Source organism: Brienomyrus brachyistius, chromosome 3 (assembly GCF_023856365.1).
Source record: "Brienomyrus brachyistius isolate T26 chromosome 3, BBRACH_0.4, whole genome shotgun sequence".
Taxonomy (NCBI): Eukaryota; Metazoa; Chordata; class Actinopteri; order Osteoglossiformes; family Mormyridae; genus Brienomyrus; species Brienomyrus brachyistius.
Window position 1 is genome coordinate 1,093,694 of NC_064535.1, and position 27,699 is coordinate 1,121,392.

Sequence of the window (27,699 nt, forward strand, 5' to 3'; positions counted from 1 at the left end):
TTTTGGCTTCAATCAGGTTGCGAACTTTAACGCAAATACCACAAAAAAGTAGTTTAGTGAGACCGCAGAAATATATTTTATTTCACATAAATAACGTTAGTCTAGAAAAAAATGAAAGACCTAATTTCTTTGAGGATCATACCAAAAGTGGCTCAAGCTATTTGTGAGATTAGTGCCCAGCGTTGCTTTGGCAGTAATTTATCTCTCGCTGGGTAGCGGTCTTCATGCGTTTCCGAAATAACATAAAATGGTATTTTTCTGGTTAACTTCATCAGAACTTTCGGAAATAAAGGGGGAGGTACTCTCTCTCTCTCTCTCTCTCTCTCTCTCTCTCTCTCTCACACACACACACACACACACACACACACACACACACACATACATCGTTTGGATTGTCATTAGATGGTTTATGGATGTTTACAGAGTCAAGACAAGCGTCCGACGGCGCGTCAGGAAAGGGGATGTTTGCGGGCCAGCGCCGGATCACTGCGGGCTGTGTTACCCAGGGGGGCGGGGGTTTGCCCCGGGGACCGGGGGCAGCAGCGTGTTAATCTACCCTCAGTGTGGCAACTGTTCTCCCTCCTTTCTCATGTGGTCGGAGAGCAGCACACTCAGGGCGCAAGGACAAGCCTTCTACCCGGGGGCATATGGTGTATAACCCGTATTATATAGAGAAACGGGAAGCTATTTTGTAGGTTTGGAAAGCACCCACACAGCGAAACAGTGGATGGGATTGTGCAGCGCTGGAGGTAAGTGCGCGCGAGCAGGTGGCCCCCTGCGTACCTGCGGCCACGTGACATGAGCGCAGGCTGGCCGCTGCTTTTAATTAAGCTGAATAGAGTCACTCTGTTCCGACACGGCGAGAAGGGGGCTGGGGTACAGTTTTCGGCGAAGGTCAGCCCAGTTATGTAAATAAATATTAATCTTTAACCTAATCCTCGATCTTTTCAGAATCGCAGCACTCTGACTGGATCCCAGGGAAAATTGCTCAGTATTTCACACTTTGCGAAACAACAGACTCTCTCTCTCTCTCTCTCTCTCTCTCTCTCTCTCTCTCTCTCCTCTCTCACACACACACACACACACACACACACACACACACACGTTTGTAATTATATCTTTGTGGGGACTCCCCATTCATCTCTACGCAGAAAACTCTAATACCAACATGCTGACCTTAACCCCCACCCAGCCCTAACCCTAACCCCCACCCAACCCTAACCCTAATCCCCACCCAGCCCTTACCTTACCCACAAGTAACCAAACAAAATATGAGACTTTTGCTATTTTTAGTTTTTTGATTGCATTCACAGATCTTTGTGGGGACCTGAAAAATGGTCCCAACAACATCAAATAACAGGTTTTTATTACATTGTGGGGAACATTTGGTCCCCACAATGTAATATAAACATAATCCACACACACACACACAGGTCACTTAAAGAATTAAGGTCAGCCTTGTGTCAGCTGTTTTTGGACTAATGGTCACTGACTTGTTGAAGTCCAGCAGGGTTTTTGCACCCGAATGCCTTTATCCTGATCACTAGCGGTTAGTCAAACAAAGAGTTAACTATCCAGTCTCTGTGGACTCGGCCTTACAGCTGGAATGACAACTATGTCAAATGTCATTCTGATAAAAGACATGTTGCTTTTTATCTTTTAAAGATAGGAGAGCCACTGTGAGTAAATGGAAAATTGTACGGAGCCCAGCTTACATTTCACTGTCAACACATTCACGTCGGACTCGAGGCAATGCCATGTTAAAGTCCAGTTCTGATGACGAGCATTTTGCATCACAAACCTAACGAGCGATCATTGCTAAAGCAGATTCACAATTCATGACGTAGTATAATTCTCATAATTCTGGTCATTTTTATTATAAATACTTCAAATTGCACAGTGGATTAATTTTTATGTGTGTTATACATCCAGCATCACTTTTTGGGAAGATTAGCCGTATTTCTGCTGTTCCAAACTGCTAAAAAGAATCGGATGATTCGGAGCTGAAATATAAACGGTCAGTTCATGAACTTTTATCTTATTATGCTGATATTTACAGAACCACAGTGACAGACTGAAATCACTCTGGACAAAAGCAGCTAAGATATATCTCCACGCACAAAGGTCAGGGCAGGATGAAGCGGCCTGTGAGACGAGGCCATGAGGAGGCGGATGATGAAAAGGGCAGTGAGCCCCCAAGTGTCATGTGACCGTCTCCAGGCCATGCGGCTGCTGACGCAGCGCTGGGCTGCTACGCTGTTTGTCTGTACTGTTAAAGCCCAAACTGCATTTGCAGATGGGGTTGGGATCACTGATGCGAGGGGGGGTCCGTTCCATTATAAAAGAAGCAACTGATACAGGACTGTCCCACAAATAAAAGAAAAAAAAAAACGTCAGTCATTTAAGAGGCACCGTTTTCCGGTAAACAGCTTTGTTGTGGGTTTTATATGAAACGATAAATCTTTACATTTGGCGGGTACTGCTGTAAGAGGAGCTTTTCGGGGAGGGGGTTCCTGTATTCGTCATTAACCGCCATGTTCTGCTGTCCCTGGTGTCTCCTCTGTGACTGCGTGTGCATCATACAAGTACAGGGCACTGCGTTATTACGCAGCATCAAAGGATGCCAAATGATGGGGGGCCGAGCGGAAATGTCTTTGATCAGGATATTAAACGTGCTCATTATGTTCCACTCATCCGGCTCTTGCGGTGCAGATGTAACCCTGCCTCTGCTTTTTATGGTTTGCCCTGGAAGTGGAGTGACACCGTAGCATTCAGGACAGACCTAAGGCCCATGTTCCAGGGGGGTGTGTGGGGGGAGGGGGAGCTTGTGAGACGCGTGGACCATGATGGACAGCAGATATTTACTAGAGATGATAGCTTATACCTGTGGAAGTTTGAAAAATCCCCCAAATAGTTTGAGAAGAAGTAAAAACAGGAGAAATGGAGGCCGGAGGGGGGTCGGTTCAGGAAATGAGGTGTGGAGAGGAGCAGCAGGACGGATACGTCTGGGAGGTCGGCCATGAGTCTGCAGCACGTCGCCCTGCTGCACGGCCCGGAGTCGCCCAGAGTCGCCCTGAGCACCTTCACAGCTGCAGACAGATGTTGACTCCCATGTGTACACCGTCCTTGTCAAATATGCATAAATCACGGGCCCACTGTGGCCCAGCAGTGCATCAAACTGGAGTAGGAGTTCAAACACTAACAGACAGAGACGACCCGGGGGAGGGGGGTCGCAGCTGCGGGGGGGGGGGGGGGGGGGGGGCAGCCAGGATAATGCAGAAACACGTCAGGGATGAAACAACAGCGCAGACAAACCATCTACTTCCCAAATACAGTAACATGTGCGGACAGGGAGAAAAGTCTGGAAGCGTGATGTTTAGTGGCAAAGAAAACACTCACACCGTACGTCTTTATTTCTCAAAATATATTACTCGAGTTACCAATGTTTTATGAGACTCTACAGAGAAACTAACCATACATTAACAAAAATACAAGTTCTACTGCCTCAGTGACAAAGTATGGTTACAATATACAATAGGACGTGAAATATCAAAATCTATATAAATACTGGCACTAACAGAGATCTCTTCTACTTTCAAACTGTATGTTGGGTGGTACAAATAAAACTGTTACATTTTGTATATTCAACAGCATGACTGGGATGTACCTTTCAGATTTAATTGTCTTACATGACACACATAATCAGCTAATGATCCTACAGAAATAACCACCTTGTATAACGCAAAACGCTGAGACCTGATAGCTAACATGTAAGTATCATCAGCCTCAGATCCGTAAAGGAGCAGAAGAATGATGTAATACAGGGGTGGGGTCCACTTGAGGTGCACACGTATTTTTCACAGAAGTGGTCCTTAAAATCGCAATGAATTCAGCCGGCACCTTTGCAGCCCCAGAAATCTCCAAAAACATCCTCCTTCAGTTGGGTCCTATCCTTCAGGTAACTGAGCTCACTTTGCTGGATGAAGGCACAGAAATCCAGAGGTGGAGATGGGCCAGAGAGTACAAATCCAGACCAATATTTAGTTTCAACCAACCAGCTGAGTATTCTGTCAATGTGACTCTTTATACTCGGCTGGTTGGTCGACACAAAATCCTGGTCTGGATTTGTACTCCTTGGACCTGAACTCTCCACCTCTGCAGAAATCACTCATTTCCAGTGAAGTCATAGCAGCTCCTTGAACAACATCCAAAACATAAATTACATGGTATTACTACGGTAATGGTGACTATATCCTCCAGTATGAAATTCTGACCACATGGCATAAAACGTAGCAGCAAACACAAGCTTTGCTTGAGTGGTTTATGAAACAGATAAATGCCCTTAACGATTAAAATAATTAGCAAAAGCTCACAACAAACAAGTAGATGAGCCACAGGCCCACTGAAGGGTTTGACGACAGAAAAAATAAAATGGAGACATTAGAAAGGTCCTTTAAAGCCTTATCCTGCTGGTAAGAACTAAGAAAGGAACAAGCAAAACTCAAATAAGGAATTATCAGGTACAGGGGTGTAGGCACAGGGGAGCTGGTCCATACGTGACCGTAGGGGAAGATCTGCGGCCTGGAAGGCACTGCTCTGCACAAAGAAGGAAGGGCTGCGGTATGTTAGTGAGGTACGGAGCCCTAAAGGGAACAGTTTCGCTTTCCCTCGGAAAATTATTGCGTCCCCCGCAACAGTTTTGCATTCCCTTGTAATTGTTTTGCGTTTTTTTCACAACAGTTGAGAGAAAACGTCAAACAATATTTTCCAACCCTGTCCCTTTAGCTGCTCCCTAGGAAGCCAAAGACCAAGCCCTTATTTTTAGGATAAACCCAAAGAACATGCAGACCAAGCAACACCCTGACAGGGACAGCATGCAGTTTTTAAAATTGTATCTGCGCTGTTGCAGTTTTGATTAAAAATCTGCCTGTGGAACAGTCATATGGCTGAGGCGCCCTGAAAATGGCTGACAATCTGCTGCATCGCTGCCCTTGGCCTTGCTGTGCACATATTTCCAGACTACGGGTCATTAGACTAGCTTTTGGCACTTAGGACACCATACAGAGGACCCAATTCCCCTCCAAGGAGGCAGACTTCAGCCGCTCAAGCGTGTGTGGATGCCAAAGGTCATTTTTACCTTCATTGCGGCAGTGCCAGGCCATCCTGTGAAAGCTCCTGCATGATTTATGTGAGCCCCAGGTCATCCTGTGAAAGCTCCTGCATGTTTTGCGTGAGCCCCAGGCCATCCTGTGAAAGCTCCTGCATGTTTTGCGTGAGCCCTAGGCCATCCTGTGAAAGCTCCTGCATGTTTTGCGTGAGCCCCAGGCCATCCCGTGAAAGCTCCTGCATGTTTTGCGTGAGCCCCAGGCCATCCCGTGAAAGCTCCTGCATGTTTTGCGTGAGCCCCAGGCCATCCCGTGAAAGCTCCTGCATGTTTTGCGTGAGCCCTAGGCCATCCCGTGAAAGCTCCTGCATGTTTTGCGTGAGCCCCAGGCCATCCCGTGAAAGCTCCTGCATGTTTTGCGTGAGCCCCAGGCCATCCCGTGAAAGCTCCTGCATGTTTTGCGTGAGCCCCAGGCCATCCTGTGAAAGCTCCTGCATGTTTTGCGTGAGCCCCAGGCCATCCCGTGAAAGCTCCTGCATGTTTTGCGTGAGCCCCAGGCCATCCCGTGAAAGCTCCTGCATGTTTTGCGTGAGCCCCAGGCCATCCCGTGAAAGCTCCTGCATGATTTGCGTGAGCCCCAGGCCATCCCGTGAAAGCTCCTGCATGTTTTGCGTGAGCCCCAGGCCATCCCGTGAAAGCTCCTGCATGTTTTGCGTGAGCCCCAGGCCATCCCGTGAAAGCTCCTGCATGATTTGCGTGAGCCCCAGGCCATCCCGTGAAAGCTCCTGCATGTTTTGCGTGAGCCCCAGGCCATCCCGTGAAAGCTCCTGCATGTTTTGCGTGAGCCCCAGGCCATCCCGTGAAAGCTCCTGCATGATTTGCGTGAGCCCCAGGCCATCCCGTGAAAGCTCCTGCATGTTTTGCGTGAGCCCCAGGCCATCCCGTGAAAGCTCCTGTATGTTTTGCGTGAGCCCCAGGCCATCCCGTGAAAGCTCCTGCATGATTTGCGTGAGCCCCAGGCCATCCCGTGAAAGCTCCTGCATGTTTTGCGTGAGCCCCAGGCCATCCCATGAAAGCTCCTGCACATTTCACACGAGCCTCGAGACCCTGCCGAATTCTGCAGCAAATATCACACCACAGCCAGCTGCCCACTCTGTCCTGATCCCCGGCTCTTGCTAGGCTCACGGGAAACCCTTTTAATGAATAATCCACTGGTTACCAAACCTCTGTAGGTATCTGCTAATAGGTGCAAAGGACAGCTTGTTAGAGATTGCTATAAATATCTTTATCATCTAGCTATTCTCTCCTTAGAACTAAGATCTGCTTAACAAATCATCACTTTGCCAGCTTTACATTTGGAGATTAGCTGCTCAAATAAGGCAATAATTGAAAATTATGTTGTAAATGTCTCTCCCACCCAGAGCCTGTGCTAACTGAGAAAGCTAAGCGTTGCTAGTTCACAAAGTCATGTGTTTACAGCTTTAGTACTATTTAATACATATGAAGTCCATATTAATATTCCGGTTGCTAAATCACTAAATGGAGCTAACCAGAAGCTCACATTTCCCAGCAGTACCAGGTCACATGACCCAGTGCTCTGTTATTGGCTGTTCTGAACCAATGAGAGTCACACATCTCACATGTGCAATATCCCTTTGTTGTGTTTTTCGGCACCATCATTGCAGTAAAGGTTAGGATTTGGTAGCATAAACACTTAGTGTACTGTACAATATCAGCTTGGGAGATCTGCAAGGGCAGATTTAATTAATCTTTATTAATTAATAATGTGAATAATTAATTTAAGGTCTGTTTCTCTTTTTCAGGATTCTCTTGAGATCAATGACTGCAGTCTAAATGCCCCTTCAGTACAATCCTGCACTCACATTCTGGGAAACGAGGCCGGGGGGGTGCGGAATGAATCAAGCAACATCGTAAAGAAGAGCTCTGAGTTTATGGTCCTGATGGGGTGAAAGGGTGACCCCCGTGTGTACAGAGCGAGGCACCATGACCTCACAAACAAATTCCATAGCTGGCTTCCGTAAGCCCACAAGACGGCTCATACCACTAAGGTGAGGGGGCTTGAGGGTTCAATGCTGGCTTTCAAATGGGGGGTTTTATCACAGAAACAGGAACAATAAATAAGCTCAAGGAACTCATATATACATAACACTGTGCATGACATCTCAGATTAAGCATGCAGACGCTGAAATGTTTTCCAAAGACAACACACGTAAGGAAGCCAGTCAGTGGCATCCACACGACCTGACTACCATGTTCCTGTACTTTTTCAGGATCACATTTGAACTGTCATCGAAGTAAAGCACCGATATGGCATTCAGCTTGGTCGGAGCGCAGCACGGCTTGGGAACATTGTCGGGAAACATCAGATGAACCTAAAGAAGAGGAATGAGCTGGGTGTTAGTCTCTATACAAGCCCCCCTCGGTGTTTCACAGCTAGGGGGAATATTACGGATGCTCAACTTGCTGTCTTTAAATGTCTTTAAAGGATAAGCTGCAGAAATGCAGACGGCACGTACCAGCGTCTGCACGATGGCATGATTGGTGGCGTTCATGTGTGCGTTGAGTGGGAATGAGCATTCCCCGTCACAGTAAAAGGCAGCATAACCCTCGGGTGCAATGATCCAGTCCTTCGGGAGAAAACACAGGTGACATCTTTTCCATTGCTGTCCCTCAAACCGGTGACTTTGCCATGCACCAGAGCCCTACTATGGCTCCCACATGGTACTGCAGTAACATCATTGTGCAGTATTACAGGAGCACATACCGGAATCCAGTGTGCAGTATTACAGGAGGACATACCGGAATCCAGTGTGCAGTATTACAGGAGCACGTACCGGAATCCAGTGTGCAGTATTACAGGAGCACGTACCGGAATCCAGTGTGCAGTATTACAGGAGCACGTACTGGAATCCAGTGTGCAGTATTACAGGAGCGCGTGACGGAATCCAGTGTGCAGTATTACAGGAGCACATATCGTAATCCATCGTGCAATATTACAGGAGCACATACCGGAATCCAGTGTGCAGTATTACAGGAGCATGTACCAAAATCCAGTATGCAGTATTACAGGAGCATGTACCAAAATCCATCCATCCATCCATCCATTTTCCAAACCGCTTATCCTATTGGGTCGCGGGGGGTCCGGAGCCTATCCCGGAAGCAATGGGCACGAGGCAGGGAACAACCCAGGATGGGGGGCCAGCCCATCGCAGGGCACACTCACACACCATTTACTCACACATGCACACCCATGGGCAATTTAGCGACTCCAATTAGCCTCAGCATGTTTTTGGACTGCGGGGGGAAACCGGAGTACCCGGAGGAAACCCCACGACGACATGGGGAGAACATGCAAACTCCACACACATGTGACCCAGGCGGAGACTCGAACCCGGGTCCCAGAGGTGTGAGGCGACAGTGCTAACCACTGCACCACCATGCCACCCCCTGTACCAAAATCCAGTATGCAGTATTACAATAGCACGTACCGGAATCCAGTGTGCAGTATTGCAGGAAGACATACCAGAATCCAGTGTGCAGTATTACAGGAGCATGTACCAAAATCCAGTATGCAGTATTACAGGAGGGCATACCGGAATCCAGTGTGCAGTATTACAGGAGCACATACCGGAATCCAGTGTGCAGTATTACAGGAGCACATACTGGAATCCAGTGTGCAGTATTACAGGAGGACATACCGGAATCCACTGTGCAGTATTACAGGAGCATGTACCGGAATCCACTGTGCAGTATTGCAGGAGGACATACCGGAATCCAGTGTGCAGTATTACAGAAGCATGTACCAAAATCCAGTATGCAGTATTACAGAAGCACATACCAGAATCCAGTGTGCAGTATTACAAGAGCATGTACCAGAATCCAGTGTGCAGTATTACAGGAGCAAGTACCGTAATCCAGTGTGCAGTATTACAGGAGCAGGTACCGTAATCCAGTGTGCAGTACTACAGGAGCATGTACTGGAATCCCATAGCATTCCTATAATCTGTACTCTGCCTCACCTGCCATCCCAGGTCCCGGAAGCTGACATAGAGTTCATGTTTCTTGCAGGCTTGCTTCTGTTCACTGGTGTTTTGGTCTGTAAAAGAAAAAAAAAAACATCAGATTTACCAGCCCTGTTTCTGCCAAACCGACACTTAATATGTACCTCAGAAGTGAAGAAGAATCAGGGTTAATTGGGAGATTAGGAACATGAGGTGAGATGGTATGAAAGTCGTGTATAAAAGTACTCCGGATTTAATGTTTTTCTGTACGTACTCCATCCTTTAAGGAAAGAGCATTTTACCCAATAGTTCATCAGTCAGTAATAAAACACGGCTCTGTTCTCTTCACTCTTGGTCCTGCCTTGTCAGCACAGACTGAGCTCAGTCGGTATTACTGCCCACCCTCTGATCTAACGGGGGCAAATGTGGTGGATCACGGCACCAGAGCCGTAATGGGGGAGGACAATCGGAAACGTGCGCCGGAGAATGTCTGCACGAAATCACTGCAGCCGGCAATCACAGTGATGTCTCTGTGGCTTGAAGGGCGGCCGTTAAAGAAAGTCCCCGTGAAAAAAAGAAGGCTGGGCCTCATATAGTTGGCAGGGGAGTCAAGGTGTCACTCATGCAGAGAAACGACTGAATCCCCAGGTCAGAACTAGTCTGGTACTAATTACACAAAGACCGGAGCAAGATGAAATGTGAATTACACACTAAGCCATGAAGAAGTCCAAGGCTGTCATGTGCAGTGCAAGGCGTGTATATAAATACTGCCTGTTCGTTTTTTAATGAGATGACCTCCGTCAAAACATCGTGTATTACACACGGCATGTGTGTCCCCCAAGGGGTCAGTGCTGGCGAGGGAGCCGAGCCCAGCGGAGGTGTGACCAGAGGCAGGTCATCTTGTCGTGAAGTGGTTCTTCAAGTTGCGTAAGTTTAATAACACCACGCTTGACGTGTGTGTAGAGGAAGTGTCCCGGAGGACAAACCTGACGGCAGTGCACAGCGGAATAGGGACTGGTGCAATTCCCAGTCCGGTTTGCCTTCAAGCAACAGGCTGATGTGTGCAACGAGAGATACTCAAAACCTATGTCACATGCTCAGAGATGTTGTCAGAGATACTCAAAACCTATGTCACATGCTCAGAGATGTTCAGTCAGAGATACTCATAACCTACATCACATGCTCAGAGATGTTGTCAGAGATACTCATAACCTACATCACATGCTCAGAGGTGTTCAGTCAGAGATACTCATAACCTACATCACATGCTCAGAGGTGTTCAGTCAGAGATACTCATAACCTACATCACATGCTCAGAGATGTTCAGTCAGAGATACTCATAACCTACATCACATGCTCAGAGATGTTGTCAGAGATACTCATAACCTACATCACATGCTCAGAGGTGTTCAGTCAGAGATACTCATAACCTACATCACATGCTCAGAGATGTTGTCAGAGATACTCATAATCTACATCACATGCTCAGAGATGTTGTCAGAGATACTCATAACCTACATCACATGCTCAGAGGTGTTCAGTCAGAGATACTCAACCTACAGCACAAGATCAGCGACGTTTGATGAGAAATACTTTAAAATTTATGTTTAGTGTGATAGTGTAACTGTAGTACAGATAATGATTATTCTGAATTAACCTTTTGTTCATTACTGTGGTGGTTTGGGACACTTGGAAAACATGAATGAAAAATAAATTTTGAGCTCAATCTGTATGTTACTGGGAAAGTAAATAGATTGAGTTAATTTATTTGGATAGTATCAGTTTAGATTCCATCTTTATAACGTAACATTTCTGCAGGAAGCGCAGTGACTGAGCATCGCTTGGCAACATGGAGGTTCGAGCCCCCCCCCCCCCCTGCCCTACCGCCTTGCGTGCTCTCTGCACGCTCACCTCTGTGTCCCGACCTTTTTCAGCGCTTCCCTCCCTCCGTCCAAAGACATGCAGCTAGGCTGACTGCAGTCTCTAAACTGCCTGAATTGTGTGAGAGTGACTGTGAATGTGTCCTACGACAGGCTGTCATTCCGTCCAACGTGTCCCCCTGCCCTGTGCTGCTTGGGACAGGCTCCAGGCCTGTCGTAATCCTGTCCAGAACAAGCGGTTTGATGATGGATGGATGGATAACATTTATGCTGTAACTCTAGCTACTTAGCAACCTGACCATGTTCAGCTGCGGGACTCTTCAGTTAATAAATATTCACATAAAATATGATCTGCTAGTTAACAGGACCGCATGCTAGCTTGCTCTTGTTAGCATGAAGAACACGTCAGCGAGCTCTGCTGTAGTGCAGGAGAGTGAAACCAAGACAAGCAAAATCGCAAATATTTACAGTTACAGAGCTATGTGGAGATTCGGCGTTTGTGGATTTTCACCCCCTATTCAGACCAGTAAAGTCAGCTGATTCCTCCCCGCAGCACCTTAACAATCAAACATTTCGTAAGTAGAATATGCCAATTAGCAGAAGTGCCCCTGGCCCTTATAACGGCTCAGATCGAGAGCCCCGCAAACCGCGCCTAACACGTACGCCCTCCGCAAACCGCGCCTAACACGTACGCCCTCCGCAAACCGCACCTAACACGTACGCCCTCCGCAAACCGCGCCTAACACGTACGCCCTCCGCAAACCGCACCTAACACGTACGCCCTCCGCAAACCGCGCCTAACACATACGCCCTCCGCAAACCGCACCTAACACGTACGCCCTCCGCAAACCGCGCCTAACACGTACGCCCTCCGCAAACCGCACCTAACACGTACGCCCTCCGCAAACCGCGCCTAACATGTATGCCCGCCGCAAACCGCGCCTAACACGTACGCCCTCCGCAAACCGCACCTAACACGTACACCCTCTGCGTGCCGCGCCTAACACGTATGCCCTCCGCGAACCGCGCCTAACACGTACGCCCTCTGCGTGCCGCGCCTAACACGTACGCCCTCCGCAAACCGCACCTAACACGTACGCCCTCTGTGCGCCGCGCCTAGCACGTACGCCCTCCACAAACCGCGCCTAACACGTACGCCCTCCGCAAACCGCGCCTAACATGTACGCCCTCCACATACCGCGCCTAACACGTACGCCCTCCGCGCACCGCGCCTAATGCATACGCCCTCCGCAAACCGCGCCTAACACGTACGCCCTCCACATACCACGCCTAACACGTACACCCTCCACATACCACGCCTAACACGTACACCCTCCGCAAACCACACCTAACACGTACACCCTCCACATATCACGCTTAACACGTACGCCCTCCACATACCGCGCCTAACACGTACGCCCTCCACATACCACGCCTAACACGTACACCCTCCGCAAACCACACCTAACACGTACACCCTCCACATATCACGCTTAACACGTACGCCCTCCGCGCACCGCGCCTAATGCATACACACTCCGCAAACCGCACCTAACATGTACGACCTCCGTGCACCACGCCTAACGCGTACGCCCTCTCCATACCGCGCCTAACACGTACGCCCTCCGCATACCGCCCCTAACACATACGCCCTCCACATACTGCACCTAACACGTACGCCCTCCGCGCACCGCACCTAATGCGTACACACTCCATATACCGTGCCTAACATGTACGCCCTCCAAATATCACGCCTAACACGTACGCCCTCCACGCACCGCACCTAATGCGTACACACTCCGCATACCGTGCCTAACATGTACGCCCTCCAAATATCACGCCTAACACGTACGCCCTCCACGCACCGCACCTAATGCGTACACACTCCGCATACCGTGCCTAACACGTACGCCCTCCACATATCACGCCTAACACGTACGCCCTCCGCGCACCGCGCCTAATGCGTACACACTCCGCATACCGCACCTAACATGTACGACCTCCGCGCACCACGCCTAATGCGTACACACTCCGCATACCGCACCTAACATGTACGACCTCCGCGCACCACGCCTAACGCGTACGCCCTCTCCATACCGCGCCTAACGCGTACGCGTTCCGCATGCACATCCGTCCTCTCTCGGCTGACTCACCTCCGCCTTTCAGCGCCCTGGAGGTGCCCTGCTGGCCTGCCGACTTGTTTCGGTTCTGGTTCTTGCGCTTGCCCCCCGCCGCCCGCACGGAGCGCAGCAGCACTTCACTGGCCTTGAAGAACGCCACTAGGAAGGGCTGCTTGGCCTGCGGGCCGCTCCTCCCGATCATGCCCGCCGACTTGCTGTTGATGCTCCGGCCTGCAGGGTGTGAAAAGAGACACCGTTAGCGGAGAGCGGCGCAGCGCTGACGAACGGGTGTACCCTTTCAGCTTTGTCCTTGACAGCCATTATACGCTAAACTGCAGTCATTACAATACAGCTATTCTTCCATCCCTCTGTCCATCTTCTGGCTGCTTATCTATTACAGGGTTACGAGGACAAGCATTCTTGTCAATGTCAAATCAAAATAAATTAAAGAATCTTACTCCTGCTAGAAGAGCACAGTTTAAGGCAAAGAGATTATATGACATATCCTTGCAGATCTGGATGAGGGCGACTGGTCCGTCCATCACAGCACAAGATTCACTTTTCCTCCACCAGGGGCCCCAGAAGAAGTAACTGTGTCACGCGCTTCATCGCAAACGCCTCATTTGACAGCCATATTACCATCCTCCTCATTCGACATTGTAAAGCTCAGTTTGTGATACACAGATCTCTCACTGCGGGCTAATCGCCATAGGGACACACAGCCTACAGGATGGACATCAATCACGTCGGTGATCTCATCACCATGTGTGTTTACTGTCAGAAGGGCGAAACTGTTTCAGTATATTACTACACTACACTAAATCTCACCCGTGACCTTTTGGGTCTGCCTGGATTATTCCGGAACTCTCCAGTTTAATGGGGAAAGGCCACATGCGGCACGCAATGCTGTCACACCCAGTCCGCTGATAAAGAGACGTTTAAATCCGCAACAAGGAATGCTGATGAGGTCCATGACCATAAATTAATCACTTCCAGAAGTCTGTTGCCCCAGAAGTATTGGGTTCCCTGAGTAAAGAGTGAAAAATTAAGTAGGTGTGGGAGTGAACAGCAAAGGAACAGTGGGGGATTATGGGGAGAAGCAACCACAATCCTAAATGTACATTCATAGTCCTTATTATCTGAGCTGTGAGAAAACGCTGACAGGAGCACAAACTCTGAATTAAAGAATTCACAGCAACACACAGAATTCATAAGAAGCCACATTTTGAAATAATGATTGGGTCAGTTGGGTCCATTTATGTAGTTCTGGTGACCTTTTCACAGAGAAAACACAATGTATCTTTACAGTATACAGACCTGGAATTCTGGGAAATGGTTTCATACTAAAGAAATTCCCGGGATACCACTACAAGCATAGGCTCCAGAGACTGCAAATCCCTCACAACAAGTTTGCTTCCGAATAACTACAGAGAATTTAAAGCAGGTATTGCGTTCAGAAGCTCCTGTATGTTTCCACACAATATACTGGGCATTAAGCCAATAATGCAAAGTTTAGAATTCAAGTTTAGAATTATCCCTAGAGGCCACTTAATTTAAAGAAAATAGAATATGATATTTCCCACCTTGTCTGAAAATATGTACGTTCCACATAAAGACCAGATGTGCGCCAGTGTGTATCTTAACCATACTCACTCTCCTAAGAAAGCAAAGGCCGCCTGACTGACACACGCACACTGCAGATGCTGGTTACGGCCCGCTCACTCTCGTGTCCCGCACGGCAGGCAAAGGCGGCCTGACTGACATACGCACATTGCAAACGCTGGTTACGGCCCGCTCACTCTCGTGTCCCGCACGGCAGGTAAAGGCGGCCTGACTCACAATCACACACTGCAGACGCTGGTTACGGCCTGCTCACTCTCGTGTCCCGCACGGCTGGGAGACTCGGCCTGACTGACACAGGAACAGTGCAAACGCTGGTTACGGCCCACTCACTCTCGTGTCCCGCACGGCAGGTAAAGGCGACCTGACTGACACACGCACACTGCAAACGCTGGTTATGGCCCGCTCACTCTCGTGTCCCACACGGCAGGTAAAGGCGGCCTGACTGACACAGGAACACTGCAAACGCTGGTTACGGCCCGCTCACTCTCGTGTCCCGCACGGCAGGTAAAGGCGGCCTGACTGACACACGCACACTGCAAACGCTGGTTACGGCCTGCTCACTCTCGTGTCCCACACGGCAGGTAAAGGCGGCCTGACTGACACACGCACACTGCAAACGCTGGTTATGGTCCGCTCACTCTCGTGTCCCGCACAGCAGGTAAAGGCGGCCTGACTCACAAACACACACTCCAAACGCTGGTTACGGCCCGCTCACTCTCGTGTCCTGCATGAGAGGTAAAGGCGGCCTGACTCACAAACACACACTCCAAACGCTGGTTACGGCCCACTCACTCTCGTGTCCTGCATGAGAGGTAAAGGCGGCCTGACTCACACACACACACACTGCAAATGCTGGTTACTGCCCGCTCACTCTCGTGTCCCGCACGGCAGGCAAAGGCGGCCTGACTGACACACACACACTGCAGACGCTGGTTACAGCCCACTCACTCTCGTGTCCCACATGGCAGGCAAAGGTGGCCTGACTGACACACACACACTGCAGACGCTGGTTACGGCCCGCTCACTCTCATGCCCCGCAAGGCAGGTAGAGGCGGCCTGACTGACACACGCACATTGCAATTGCTGGTTATTGCCCGCTCACTCTCATGTCCCGCACGGCAGGTAAAGGCCGCCTGACTGACACACGCACACTGCAGATGCTGGTTATGGCCCGCTTACTCTCGTGTCCCGCACGGCAGGCAAAGGCGGCCTGACTGACACACACACACTGCAAACGCTGGTTACTGCCCGCTCACTCTCATGTCCCGCACGGCAGGTAAAGGCGGCCTGACTGACACACACACACTGCAGACGCTGGTTACGGCCCGCTCACTCTCGTGTCCCGCACGGCAGGGAGAGGCGGCCTGACTGACACAGGAACACTGCAAACGCTGGTTACGACCTGCTCACTCTCATGTCCCGCACAGCAGGGAGAGGCGGCCTGACTGACACAGGAACACTGCAAACGCTGGTTACTGCCCGCTCACTCTCATGTCCCGCAGGGTAGGCAAAGGTGGCCTGACTGACACACACACACTGCAAACGCTGGTTACGGCCCGCTCACTCTCATGTCTCGCAGGGTAGGCAAAGGTGGCCTGACTGACACACACACACTGCAAACGCTGGTTACGGCCCACTCACTCTCGTGTCCCGCATAGCAGGCAAAGGCGGCCTGACTGACACACACACTGCAAACGCTGGTTAGGGCCCGCTCACACTCGTGTCCCGCACGACAGGCAAAGGCGGCCTGACTGACACAAACACACTGCAAACGCTGGTTACTGCCCGCTCACTCTCGTGTCCCGCACGACAGGCAAAGGCGGCTTGACTGACACACACACTGCAAACGCTGGTTACGGCCCGCTCACTCTCGTGTCCCGCATGGCAGGCAAAGGCGGCCTGACTGACACACGCACACTGCAAACGCTGGTTACGGCCCGCTCACTCTCGTGTCCCACATGACAGGTAAAGGCGGCCTGACTGACACGCGCACACTGCAAACGCTGGTTACGGCCCGCTTACTCTCTTGTCCCGCATAGCAGGCAAAGGCGGCCTGACTGACACACACACTGTAAACGCTAGTTACGGCCCGCTCACTCTCGTGTCCCGCACGGCAGGCAAAGGCGGCTTGACTGACATACAGACTGCAAACGCTGGTTACGGCCCGCTGACTCTCGTGTCCCGCATGACAGGCAAAGGCGGCCTGACAAACACACACACACTGCAGACGCTGGTTACGGCTCGCTCACTCTCATGTCCCGCACGGTAAGGTGAGGCAGCCTGACTGACACAGGAACACTGCAAATGCTGGTTACGGCCCGCTCACTCTCTTGTCCCGCATAGCAGGCAAAGGCGGCCTGACTGACACACACACTGTAAACGCTAGTTACGGCCCGCTCACTCTCGTGTCCCGCACGGCAGGCAAAGGCGGCTTGACTGACATACACACTGCAAACGCTGGTTATGGCCCGCTGACTCTCGTGTCCCGCACGGCAGGCAAAGGCAGCTTGACTGACACACACACTGCAAACGCTGGTTACGGCCCGCTCACTCTCGTGTCCCGCACGGCAGGCAAAGGCAGCTTGACTGACACACACACTGCAAACGCTGGTTACGGCCCGCTCACTCTCGTGTCCCGCACGGCAGGTAAAGGCGGCCTGACTGACACACGCACACTTCAAACGCTGGTTACGGCCCGCTCACTCTCGTGTCCCGCACTGTAGGTAAAGGCGGCCTGACTGACACACACACTAAAAACGCTGGTTACTGCCCGCTCACTCTTGTGTCCCGCACGGCAGGCAAAGGTAGCCTGACTGACACACGCACACTGCAAACGCTGGTTACGGCCCGCTCACTCTCGTGTCCCGCACTATAGGTAAAGGCGGCCTGACTGACACACACACTAAAAACGCTGGTTACTGCCCGCTCACTCTCGTGTCCCACAAGGCAGGTAAAGGCGGCCTGACTGACACACGCACACTTCAAACGCTGGTTACGGCCCGCTCACTCTCGTGTCCCGCACTGTACGTAAAGGCGGCCTGACTGACACACACACTGCAAACGCTGGTTACGGCCCGCTCACTCTCGTGTCCCGCACGGCAGGTAAAGGCGGCCTGACTGACACACGCACACTTCAAACGCTGGTTACGGCCCGCTCACTCTCGTGTCCCGCACGGCAGGCAAAGGTAGCCTGACTGACACACGCACACTGAAAACGCTGGTTACGGCCCGCTTACTCTCATGTCCCGCAAGGCAGGTAAAGGCGGCCTGACTGACACACGCACACTGCAAACGCTGGTTACGGCCCGCTCACTCTCGTGTCCCGCACTATAGGTAAAGGCGGCCTGACTGACACACACACTAAAAACGCTGGTTACTGCCCGCTCACTCTCGTGTCCCACAAGGCAGGTAAAGGCGGCCTGACTGACACACGCACACTTCAAACGCTGGTTACGGCCCGCTCACTCTCGTGTCCCGCACTGTACGTAAAGGCGGCCTGACTGACACACACACTAAAAATGCTGGTTACTGCCCGCTCACTCTTGTGTCCCGCACGGCAGGCAAAGGTAGCCTGACTGACACACGCACACTGAAAACGCTGGTTACGGCCCGCTTACTCTCATGTCCCGCAAGGCAGGTAAAGGCGGCCTGACTGACACACGCACACTGCAAACGCTGGTTACTGCCCGCTTACTCTCGTGTCCCGCAAGGCAGGTAAAGGCGGCCTGACTGATACACGAACACTGCAAATGCTGGTTACGGCCCGCTCACTCTTGTACCACTAACAGGTCCTTCGATTTGGACTAGATAACTATCTTGTCTCTTCTCCAAACACACAGGGGACTAGCAATTTAACCTCAGCGGCTTGTTGTGCTTGTAGGTTCTTGTATGCTATATATATTGTAGATATATTGTATGTATGTTATTGTTCACTGTTCTGCTATTTGCTGTTCAGTGCTGTTCTTCGTTACATGTTGTGTAAATCTGCAGGGAGGTGCAGAAGCCAGGATTTCATTGTACTTGTACAACTGACAATAAAGCTTTTGAGTCCTTGAAGTGAATCCTTGAAACACACAGGGGACTTTAATGGACAATTCTGCTGAAGTCACACTCAGGAAGGAGGAGCTTCACCACGATGCCGTACTGCTGCCGGTGACCCATGGGCACTGAATGGGCCGTAGGCAGGACGACCCCCTTGTGTTCGCCTGCTCCTGCCTCCCGGGACCGTTTAAGCACACGGGCGATTGCCATAAGCCAGCCCCTGACCCTCTTTGCTTCCAAATGCATCACTGATGCTTTCTGCTGTTACGGCTTCATTAGCATGAAGGACTGGAGGCAGGGAGCAGCACCTTCTCCCTCTTATAGTCTGACCACAAAATGGAGGCCTCATGTTCTCTGCCTTGCCAGAAACAGCAAGGAATCTTTACAAATGACAAGTTACAAATCAGTCACTAAAGCCAGCATATTTTACACACAAAGGATTATTTTAGAGCCAGACAGTCCACATTTTTGCTGCACTAGGAGCTGGGAGGGAGCAAAAATGTGGATTGTCTGATTGGGAAACAATGTTCTAGTCCAGTGGTTCTCAACTGGGCGGGCCACGACCCAATAGGGGGCCTCAGCAAGTACTCCAGAGTACTGGAGTATCTTAGTCGAAAACTATAAAGGATTGTCGTGACTTTTCCTGCTTGGATGTTCTCTGATGTTTTCCTTACCATCCATGGTTTCCACGACCAGCTGCAGGCCCATGTTCTGCTGGGGGTTAAGGACCCAATGGTTGCTAGTCGCTGTGATATCAAAGACCAGCCAGCCTCCGTCAGAAGCCCTGACCTTTTTGGAGTCCAACAGGAATGTCTCTGCATCCCTGTTAATCAAACGAAAGCCAGGCTCAGCCGAAACATTCAAGAACTGCACATCACATAAACACATCTGGCAGCTCGCAAATGCTATTAAACTATACGATTTTTCACAGAAGACTATTAAATATGACAAGTAGCTTGCATTAGGTAGAATTAATCTTCAATGACAAAGCTAATTTTCAGTTATTTAAATAAAACAGAAGACAAAAACCGCTGTTATTATCAAAGCCTGTCTTAATTAATAAAAAATGATATTTTTTAAGACAGACTAAATTAGCCGAGAGCAGAGCAACACTGCACATCTGACCATATGGCATGCGGGGGTGCTGTTATTCTGCCGCTGTGTGGTTGATGGCCACACAGGCAGGGAAATGCGTCTCCCCAGGGGTCTATGAGATCTGCTAGCCCTCCCACTACATAAATGAGCCACCACCCTTACTAAGGTCTTGGCTTTCAGATTTATGCCAAAAATGTGTTTTAAATGCCACTTTGCTGGTGCTGTTTATTGTCCTCCTTCTTTCAATGTCATAAAAAAAATAAGCACCATTTTCACAGGGGACGGCATCATAGCTGTCGGTGATCCTGTTTTCACAAGTGCGGGGAATACGGAGTGGGGAAGAATCCGTTTAGGCCTGGCCTGCAGCGCTCCTCTGAAGGTGCTGTGTCGCTGTTGGCGTTTTCAAACTGCTTCTTGGCTGTTATGCCTGAAGACAGAGACCATGATCTTCCCAGGGTCTGCATGGCTACGAGCCACCAGGAAAGCTTCTTCATGGGGAATGTCTGCACCTCGGGGCCAGACGCAGAAGCAGGCCGCACACAGACGGGGAATTTAAGGCTGCTGAAAGCGCTGGGGGGGGGGGGGTACCTTCCCTGACAGCCGCACGCACACCTCACCACTTGAGCTCAGGTCAAGCGTAGCCCCGTTGTGCTGAGCTGGAGCTTCGTGCCTGTTTGGGGGGCACTGTCAGGGGGGGTTGGCTGTGGGGTTGACGTTCCTGCATCTACCCCAATCCCCTGTCAAGGCCATAAAATGGCAGAAAACAGAGCGGAAGAGTGGAAGCAGACAGATATTAGCGGGAGTGATAAGTGACGGACTCTCACGGTGTCGTGTGCGGTCAAGCGCAGGCGGCTGGCTAATGGACGGGTTTTATCCGAGGCGGAGTGACGATGAGGGAGTCCAGGCTGCCCCATGTCACAGATACGGTCCTCAAAGCGGCTCAGCCAGCAAAGGTGACAAGGCAGCATCTGGAACGAAGTCCAAGAGACGGGAACGACGAGCGAGAAGCCGTGCTGGCGTCCACAGCCAAACTCACACAGCTGCGGGACGCCTTCCTTATATTCATGTTCCTGTGACCTTCCAATCGCACAACTATCTCATCCCGTTTCACGTTTGCCTGCACTATTTTATCACTGTTGCTGAGGGACTTTTTCACTTGTGCTTCACCAAGCGTTAAACAAAGTGATAAAGTGATATGATTTGATTTTGAGCTGCTGGTGACCTTTTACCAAAGCAAAATCTGGTAGGTTTTGTATAATTTCATATTGTAAAAGTAGCATAAAAATAAACTAAACTGATATGTAATTATCATTATTGTCTGTTGTTTAAAGAATATTAAATAAACCCACAATGGTCTATTTCACAGAGTTCACATTCTGTCCTACTCTGAAACTCTAGACCATAATTTCTATAAACTAATATTTTTTTCCATCGTACATTCAGCAATCTGACCAATGAAGGTTTCCCTCCTCGGGTCAGGGGGACCCAGTAACAAAGACGACACAATGGGCCGTATCTCCGCTTGTTTACATCTTGGCTGCTAATGTTATCTGTTTCCGTAGCTGCAGCTACACCGCGGCACTATAATATCGCTGTAATTAATGGTGCCTTTCGTCGTCATTTGGGTGCTTTGATCATCCTTACAAGATCCCTGTTCCTTCAGGGAAGTGCTGTTATTTTCTTCCTTATGCATGCAAGACCGCGGCGTTTCCGAGCGCATCTTTGTGGGGGGGGGTGGGGGGTGGGGCGGGCTGATGGTGCTTTCAGCACCTGCCGCAGGAAGTGTCTGCATTTCTGGGCCCTGCAGAACAACAAGAAGGTCATGAGGTTTGACTCGGACTACAAAGGGCCTTCATCTCTGCTCCTTTTCACCACGGCGCCAAAGCCCAGGGTTCTGAAGCCTTTCTTTCGGACTCCTTAGATATCCGTGAGGTAACACCGGTCTAGTGTTGCCGTTAATTGTCTAGGACGAGCTCCCTAACCCCTAATGCCTTTACCTCATCAGTCCCGGAGGTGCATTTTGAGATGGAGGGGAGACGGAAATCCTAGTCACCCATAAGCCACAAGTTGTGTTTTTTCTTGAATTGAACATTCTACAGAGTGTTAAACAAGGGCTGCCTTTTCAGCGCTCGGAGCCGTCATTGAAAGTCGCCATCGAGGAGTGTAATTTAGCAGAGAGTCACACTTAAATTCATTTGTCAGAGCTGAGGGTAATCGGCGTGGCGTTCTGACTGAATCACGGCCCGCGGTGTAGGGTTGCCTTCTAAGTTATGGCAAAGCCCATGCACATCCACGTACTGGATGCCTCAATAAACAATAAAGAAAAGACATTCGAGAAGCCCAGGCCTCTAAGTTGAAAAGAATATGAGAGAGCATGCTTTTTCTCTCTGAGAAGGAAGAGGGGAATCCGGTCTCATACAGCCATTGAGTGATAAATTGCAATTATCTCAACAATGGCTGCTCCCATTTTCAGACGTCCTCCCCAAGGATGATCTTCTCAGGTTCTCCTCTCGCCGCCATGCCGACGTTTCATATCTCCTTGGGCGTGTTTTCTCTACGTCGGTTGTGGCGGGTCCACAGCGCCAATCAGGTGGAAGATGTAACCGACAAAACGTGGAATTCGATATATTCCCATGATGGGACATGAATGTGAGAAGGAGGACAAAGCTACGAAGCAAAGACCAGAATTTGTGACAAATTTTTTTGCAAGAAGGCAAAAGCTGGGACAACTGACGGGGATCTCCCCTGAATGAATATCCATCACAGGCCTCACCGATGGGAGGACACGGGGGGGCACCCCCACCCCCCAACACTTGAGAAGGCTCCTATTGTTGTCCTAAACGTGCAGTGACTCGCCTACTGAAGTTATGGTCCTGACAAGTGCTTGAAGTCTTACGTGTGTTCACTGGGGGCTGGCGGCCTTACTCACTTGTTCGGATACTCTTTGGTGACCTGGTAAATGCTGACCTTCAGGGTGGCATTCTCATAGCGGGCATGGCTGCGGTCTTTGTAAATCCGAAACTCGGCGGCTGTCACCGCCTCCCCATCCGGGATCTGGGTCAGGTCGAACCGGAACTCCTTGTGGTGCCTTCGCTGGTGTGAGAAATCTTTATCTCTCTCAACTAGAAAAGAGAGGAATTCGGGAATGAAACAGAGTTCGCACGGGCAACCTCCGCACTATTCCTGTCACTTTGCATTAACACTGAAGGGTGGGGGCAGGCGTATCAAAGGCAAAAAGCCGGGAGATGGCTCGTCCGTAAAAAAAAAACAAAAAAAAAACAGAGAGAAACGGCAGCAGACCCACTCGAAGATGCCACATTCATCAAAAGCTTCAACATTCCAGGCCCAGTCCAAACATTTAGCCCAGAAGCTCAAACGCTCCCCAGTCCATTAAATCAGGACAAGCGCGGGTCCCTGCAGAATTCTCCGTGATGGATGGTCTGTCAGTTAAGAAAAACAGACCCATTCCGATCAGGAGCACTTTTGCCGGCCCTGTAGACTGACAGGAGGAATCGAGAGGCTGAAATCTCTAACGCAAACCCGGATGACCGTTTTAACCTCGTCTTGGGGGGAACACCTTGCTTTGGACTTCCTTTCTCCCGCGGCATTAGTGCACCACAGGTCACATTTCTCAGCAGCGGTTTGCTACTTTTTCACACCCAGAGCCTTCGTGCGATATATTCTCTACAACGATGCGTCTTTTCCTCAGAGTAACGCACTTGTACTTTCTGAAAGCATTAAAATGATGAAAGAGGCACCAAAACGCATTAACATAAAGAGGGATTTACAGCAATATTATAAACTCCTTCCTTCGATGATGTATGTACATCGAGGGGCTTCACAGTGATGTGCAGCTTCGGAATCATATAACGGTAAGCAGCGCATCTCAAACAGACGACACAATTGAGCTGGGGAACATGCATCAGAGCAGGATGGAGGACAGAGGAGGACTGAAATGCAAGTGGAACGCTGGACAGGATTCTGCGTGGCAGGCAGAAGGGCAACTGCAGAACGGCAACTGCAGAACGGCAACTGCAGAACGGCAACTGAAGAATGGCAACTGGGACGGCGTGTTGGCACCGTGCTACTCGGGGTGACACGCTGCGTTTTTCTCCCGTCGTTTACCCACAGTGCAAAAGCTGCGGTTACTTAACAGCAGCGGGTCAGGGGTCAGCCTGTAGTTTAGCTGGAGGGGCCTTCCTGAGCCCAGGGGTAGGTGGTAATTGGATGCAGAGAGCAAGAGAATCAGACGTGTTGGGTGGCAGTTTGCAGCCGATTAACGGAGCAGCCAGAGAGCTGCATAAAAATAACTTTTTACAGTTAGGACAATTTCGTTGCCGGGATGACTATCAGAAATGCAGGCCTAAATAAACTGCTTAGTCTAGCTACTTTTTAGAATGTCACCTCATATATTAGAAGGGCAAAATTTGACGAAGATCATTTTACAGCCGTGAACTCAATGTGAAAAGCGCTCGTGTTTTAACGTAACAGAGTTCAAGCTGTAGCGTCTGTAAAACCGTCAAAAGGGGGAAACAGGGAAACTCGGCAAGCGAGGCCTGATTTCCTCGGAGAGACCTGACATTTACAGCGGCGCTGTTTAAAATAGTATTTAAATGTTTTGCTTTAAGTCTGCCAGATAATAAACGATGAAAGCTAAAAGGACCATTTAAATATAAATAAATCACACAGCTATTGAAAACGTTCATGCACACTCCACCCAGCTGAAGGCAAACGCGGCGGTACGTATAATTCCCATAAAACTCCGAAAACTAAACACAGGAACAGACAAATATGTTTCTCATTACGAGTCCGAACATACTTTCTGCACATAGATGATGACATGAGACAACGTGGGAAGCCCTGGAGGAGGTATTTTTAAGGCAGACTGCGCTAGAATTAACTACAAGGGTTTACTAGAAAAGCAAATTTCACTGCAAAAAAATCATAACTGATAGGGCCTTAAAAAGATCGCCCACACGCTACACTGACGTTCATTAACAGTCCTCTTCCTCGAACAGTGCATTTTACTGTGCAGAGATGTAGTTGAAAGAAATGCTCTTTCAGCATGAGGGATGGTCGACACTGGGGGGGGGGGGGGACACGTGAATATGGACTACCTGACCTCTGCACCACTAGCTGTGCATTAAATCAGCGCACGGACTTTCCCAGACTGACAAAACTCATGGCTCACTGCTCTTAACTGGAAGCGTCTGGGACTCCATGAAGGGGGGGGGGGGGGCTCTGATCTTTATCACACCTAACGCACCCCTCCCTACCTTCTGGAGATGTCATGGCACACCAGCTAGCAGCTATTTTGGAACCATTATTGTGACTTATGCTGGAAAAATCTCCCTTAGGGTTGAGGTACTTTTGGTATAAAAGAACAAATAGTCGACTAACTGAAGGGCCAGTGGGACGATACAGTTCAACGCAGAACAGCCAGTGCTCAGTAACACTGCTTCATGTCGTCCTGAAAACACAGAGCACAGTAACATAATCCCAGGGAACGTATGTAAGCAAGCTTAACTAGCCGTGTAATTCATGTGCTCAATTAATGTAGCATGTAGAGATGAATGTGGTATGAAAAATAACATGGAGAAGCGGTTACTCTAGGCTACATCCCCAACCGAAACTTGCTACCATAAATGTAGGAAAAAACGAGTTCAGAAAAACAGAGCTTATTCAACCCCTTTCCCCTCTCTTTAACAACAGGAAGTAATTAAAGCCAATTATCCTTAGGTCAAGTCAGTCATCTGATAAGTTTGTATGAACAGCCTGGCGAAAGGTCTCAGCTACTGGGGCAATATAGCGCTAATCATCATAACTATCTTGCCCCAAATTCCCGTCCGTCCGACTTTCATACTGCAGCACAGGAGGCCTGTATCTCATAGCGTGACTATAATCCTTAATTTATTTCGGAATTCCTGAAGTTTTTACGCATTTCTATTTCGGCCAGTATTATCTTTAATTTTAAATCTCACTTTAAAATGTGTCATTAAGAATAATAAATAAATGGATTAATCGACATTTATATTTGCTTTACGTTTTTAACATAGCTGAAATTTTATTAAGATAAATGAAAATCTCACTTAGAAAGCCTCTTGAAAAGTTTTGTGAGGGAAGAAGAAACACGTCATATTTCCCATTTATGTTTAACCTAAAAAGCTAAAACTAGATTAATGTAGGATAGACGTATGCCTTCATTTAACACAGCGTTTTATATTTTATGCAAAAAAAAATGACTCAGTAGAATACTGTTTTCGTATTTTTCAGTTTCATTCCTTAACATTCTGGCTATATTGCCAAGAACAATCGATTGGTGCAAGATCAAAACAAAAATAAATACATATATGAAATGGAAATTTTACATACAAATGGCCGAATTTCAGCTTTTGATCCGGTCACCTCAAAGAACAGGCAGCCCTACAGAAAACAGCACCTCTGTAACGCGGAGGCTATATGCAGGAAACTAGGCGAAGGCCTGTGTATAACGGCAAGTATCGTTTTTATATTATTTAATATTTGTTTAAATTGTAACGAGACATTTTAGTAAGTATCGTTTTTTTTTTCATTTTGCCTCGTCCAAATTGTGAGAGTGCGGAATTTTAATTAATTCATTCAATCAAAATAATTGACCCAACAATGTTGTTGCCCTGGGTACACCCCCAGGCGACACACCCCCTGCTATTTTAATGAAAATGTTCAAGGTATGGGTGAACAACCCAATTCTGCACATACACAATTGTAAAAATGACAGAGAAACAGCCTATGTAAAATAATAATGCACTGAGACTGACCGGCATATTTAACATAAAAATAAATTTGGGTGGTGGGAACGCGAAGCGTGGTGAGACGGTGTAATGTTGTGAAAGGCGCTATAAAAAATAAAACTGAAGTGAATAAATTATAAAACGTGAACTATCATCTCGCATGCAAAGATGAATGAAAAGACCCCAAATACTTCAAATTATGTTGCCAATTTAGTTTTTTATCTATATAGCTTAATTTAATCAGCCTAGTCGAAGTTTCATATTTGTTGAAACACAACGCGACGCATGAATGCAGGCCATTAATATTTTTCATCATTTATCTTTGTAGCAGAAGCCTAAAGTGCAGCGTATCATTGTGAAAGGTGTTTGCTTTTTTCTCCAGAGCAAATACGTACCTAGATTGACGAAGCTCATAACCATATCGGCGTCGTTGAGAAAGTTGGTATCATGTGAAGTGGCCAGGGGGGGACTTTGGCTGGTCAGGGGGGCAGCGCGGTACGGCTGAGGTGCACGGGAGTAGCCATGTGGGGGCCCATGGTGACCTCTGCGAGAGCTTCCCTGGCTCCTTTCCAGGGAGCCCTTTCCAGGGCCGCCCAGGATCCCGTCGTCGTCTTCGGTGGACATGGCATTGTACAGGTCAAGCATGAAGAGGGGGGCAGATGATGCTTGTTTGCCCGGAGAGAAGGGCCGCGGCCGGTGCGGTAAGCCCAGGATGGACAGGATCTCCCTCTGGATCTCCCTCCGTTCGTGGTTGCGCAACCTTCTGTAAATAAAACTTGAATGCACATGGTTGTCGCCCCAGCCACAGCGAACGGAGTGCAGGACGCCTAGGCAGCTCCACAGAAGTCCGATGGTGCCCCCACACAAAAGCGCTAACGGCTTCATGTTAGAGACTTTAAAGCAGCGTGCCGTGCGGACAGCGTTAAGGTGCCATGCCGCGCACCACAATCACGTTTCCAGCGATCTTCCTGCAGTTCACGTCAGCGCTCACAGCGCGTCATATTATCGGGGGGCACTCTGTCCCCCAGATGAAGGCTTTATCCC

General features: G+C 49.3%; 2 protein-coding genes and 1 long non-coding RNA gene across 3 annotated transcripts; 1 reads left to right on the forward strand and 2 right to left on the reverse strand.

Annotated features, from left to right (window-relative positions):
* Window positions 1-485: 485 nt before the first annotated feature.
* On the forward strand, window positions 486-9,150 carry LOC125739006 (uncharacterized). Its single transcript, XR_007397004.1, has 3 exons — window positions 486-749; window positions 6,928-7,173; window positions 7,396-9,150. It is a non-coding gene; the product is annotated as an uncharacterized LOC125739006 (long non-coding RNA).
* Window positions 3,410-6,147, reverse strand: LOC125739000 (uncharacterized). The gene is made up of 2 exons (XM_049008602.1): window positions 5,284-6,147; window positions 3,410-5,199 (listed from the first exon to the last, which is right to left on the reverse strand). Exons 1-2 carry the CDS (start codon window positions 6,145-6,147, stop codon window positions 5,185-5,187), a joined length of 879 nt encoding a protein of 292 aa, XP_048864559.1. The 3' UTR covers window positions 3,410-5,184.
* bmp5 (bone morphogenetic protein 5) lies at window positions 7,037-27,540 on the reverse strand. Its single transcript, XM_049008596.1, has 7 exons — window positions 27,051-27,540; window positions 22,815-23,007; window positions 19,465-19,613; window positions 13,160-13,357; window positions 9,145-9,221; window positions 7,642-7,752; window positions 7,037-7,497 (listed from the first exon to the last, which is right to left on the reverse strand). The coding sequence occupies exons 1-7, from the start codon at window positions 27,538-27,540 to the stop codon at window positions 7,348-7,350; spliced, it is 1,368 nt and encodes a 455-aa protein (XP_048864553.1). The 3' UTR covers window positions 7,037-7,347.
* Between the last annotated feature and the right edge of the window lie 159 nt (window positions 27,541-27,699).

Excerpts from the sequence above, each read along its gene's own strand:
- bmp5 (XM_049008596.1), bottom strand. The coding sequence starts at position 27,540 with ATGAAGCCGTTAGCGCTTTTGTGTGGGGGCACCATCGGACTTCTGTGG. Across the intron at positions 19,614-22,814 it reads ACCAAAGAGTATCCGAACAA|GGATGCAGAGACATTCCTGT; the intron begins GTGAGTAAGGCC and ends TTTGATTAACAG. Across the intron at positions 7,498-7,641 it reads ATGCCATCGTGCAGACGCTG|GTTCATCTGATGTTTCCCGA; the intron begins GTACGTGCCGTC and ends CCTCTTCTTTAG.
- LOC125739000 (XM_049008602.1), bottom strand. The coding sequence starts at position 6,147 with ATGCAGGAGCTTTCACGGGATGGCCTGGGGCTCACGCAAATCATGCAG.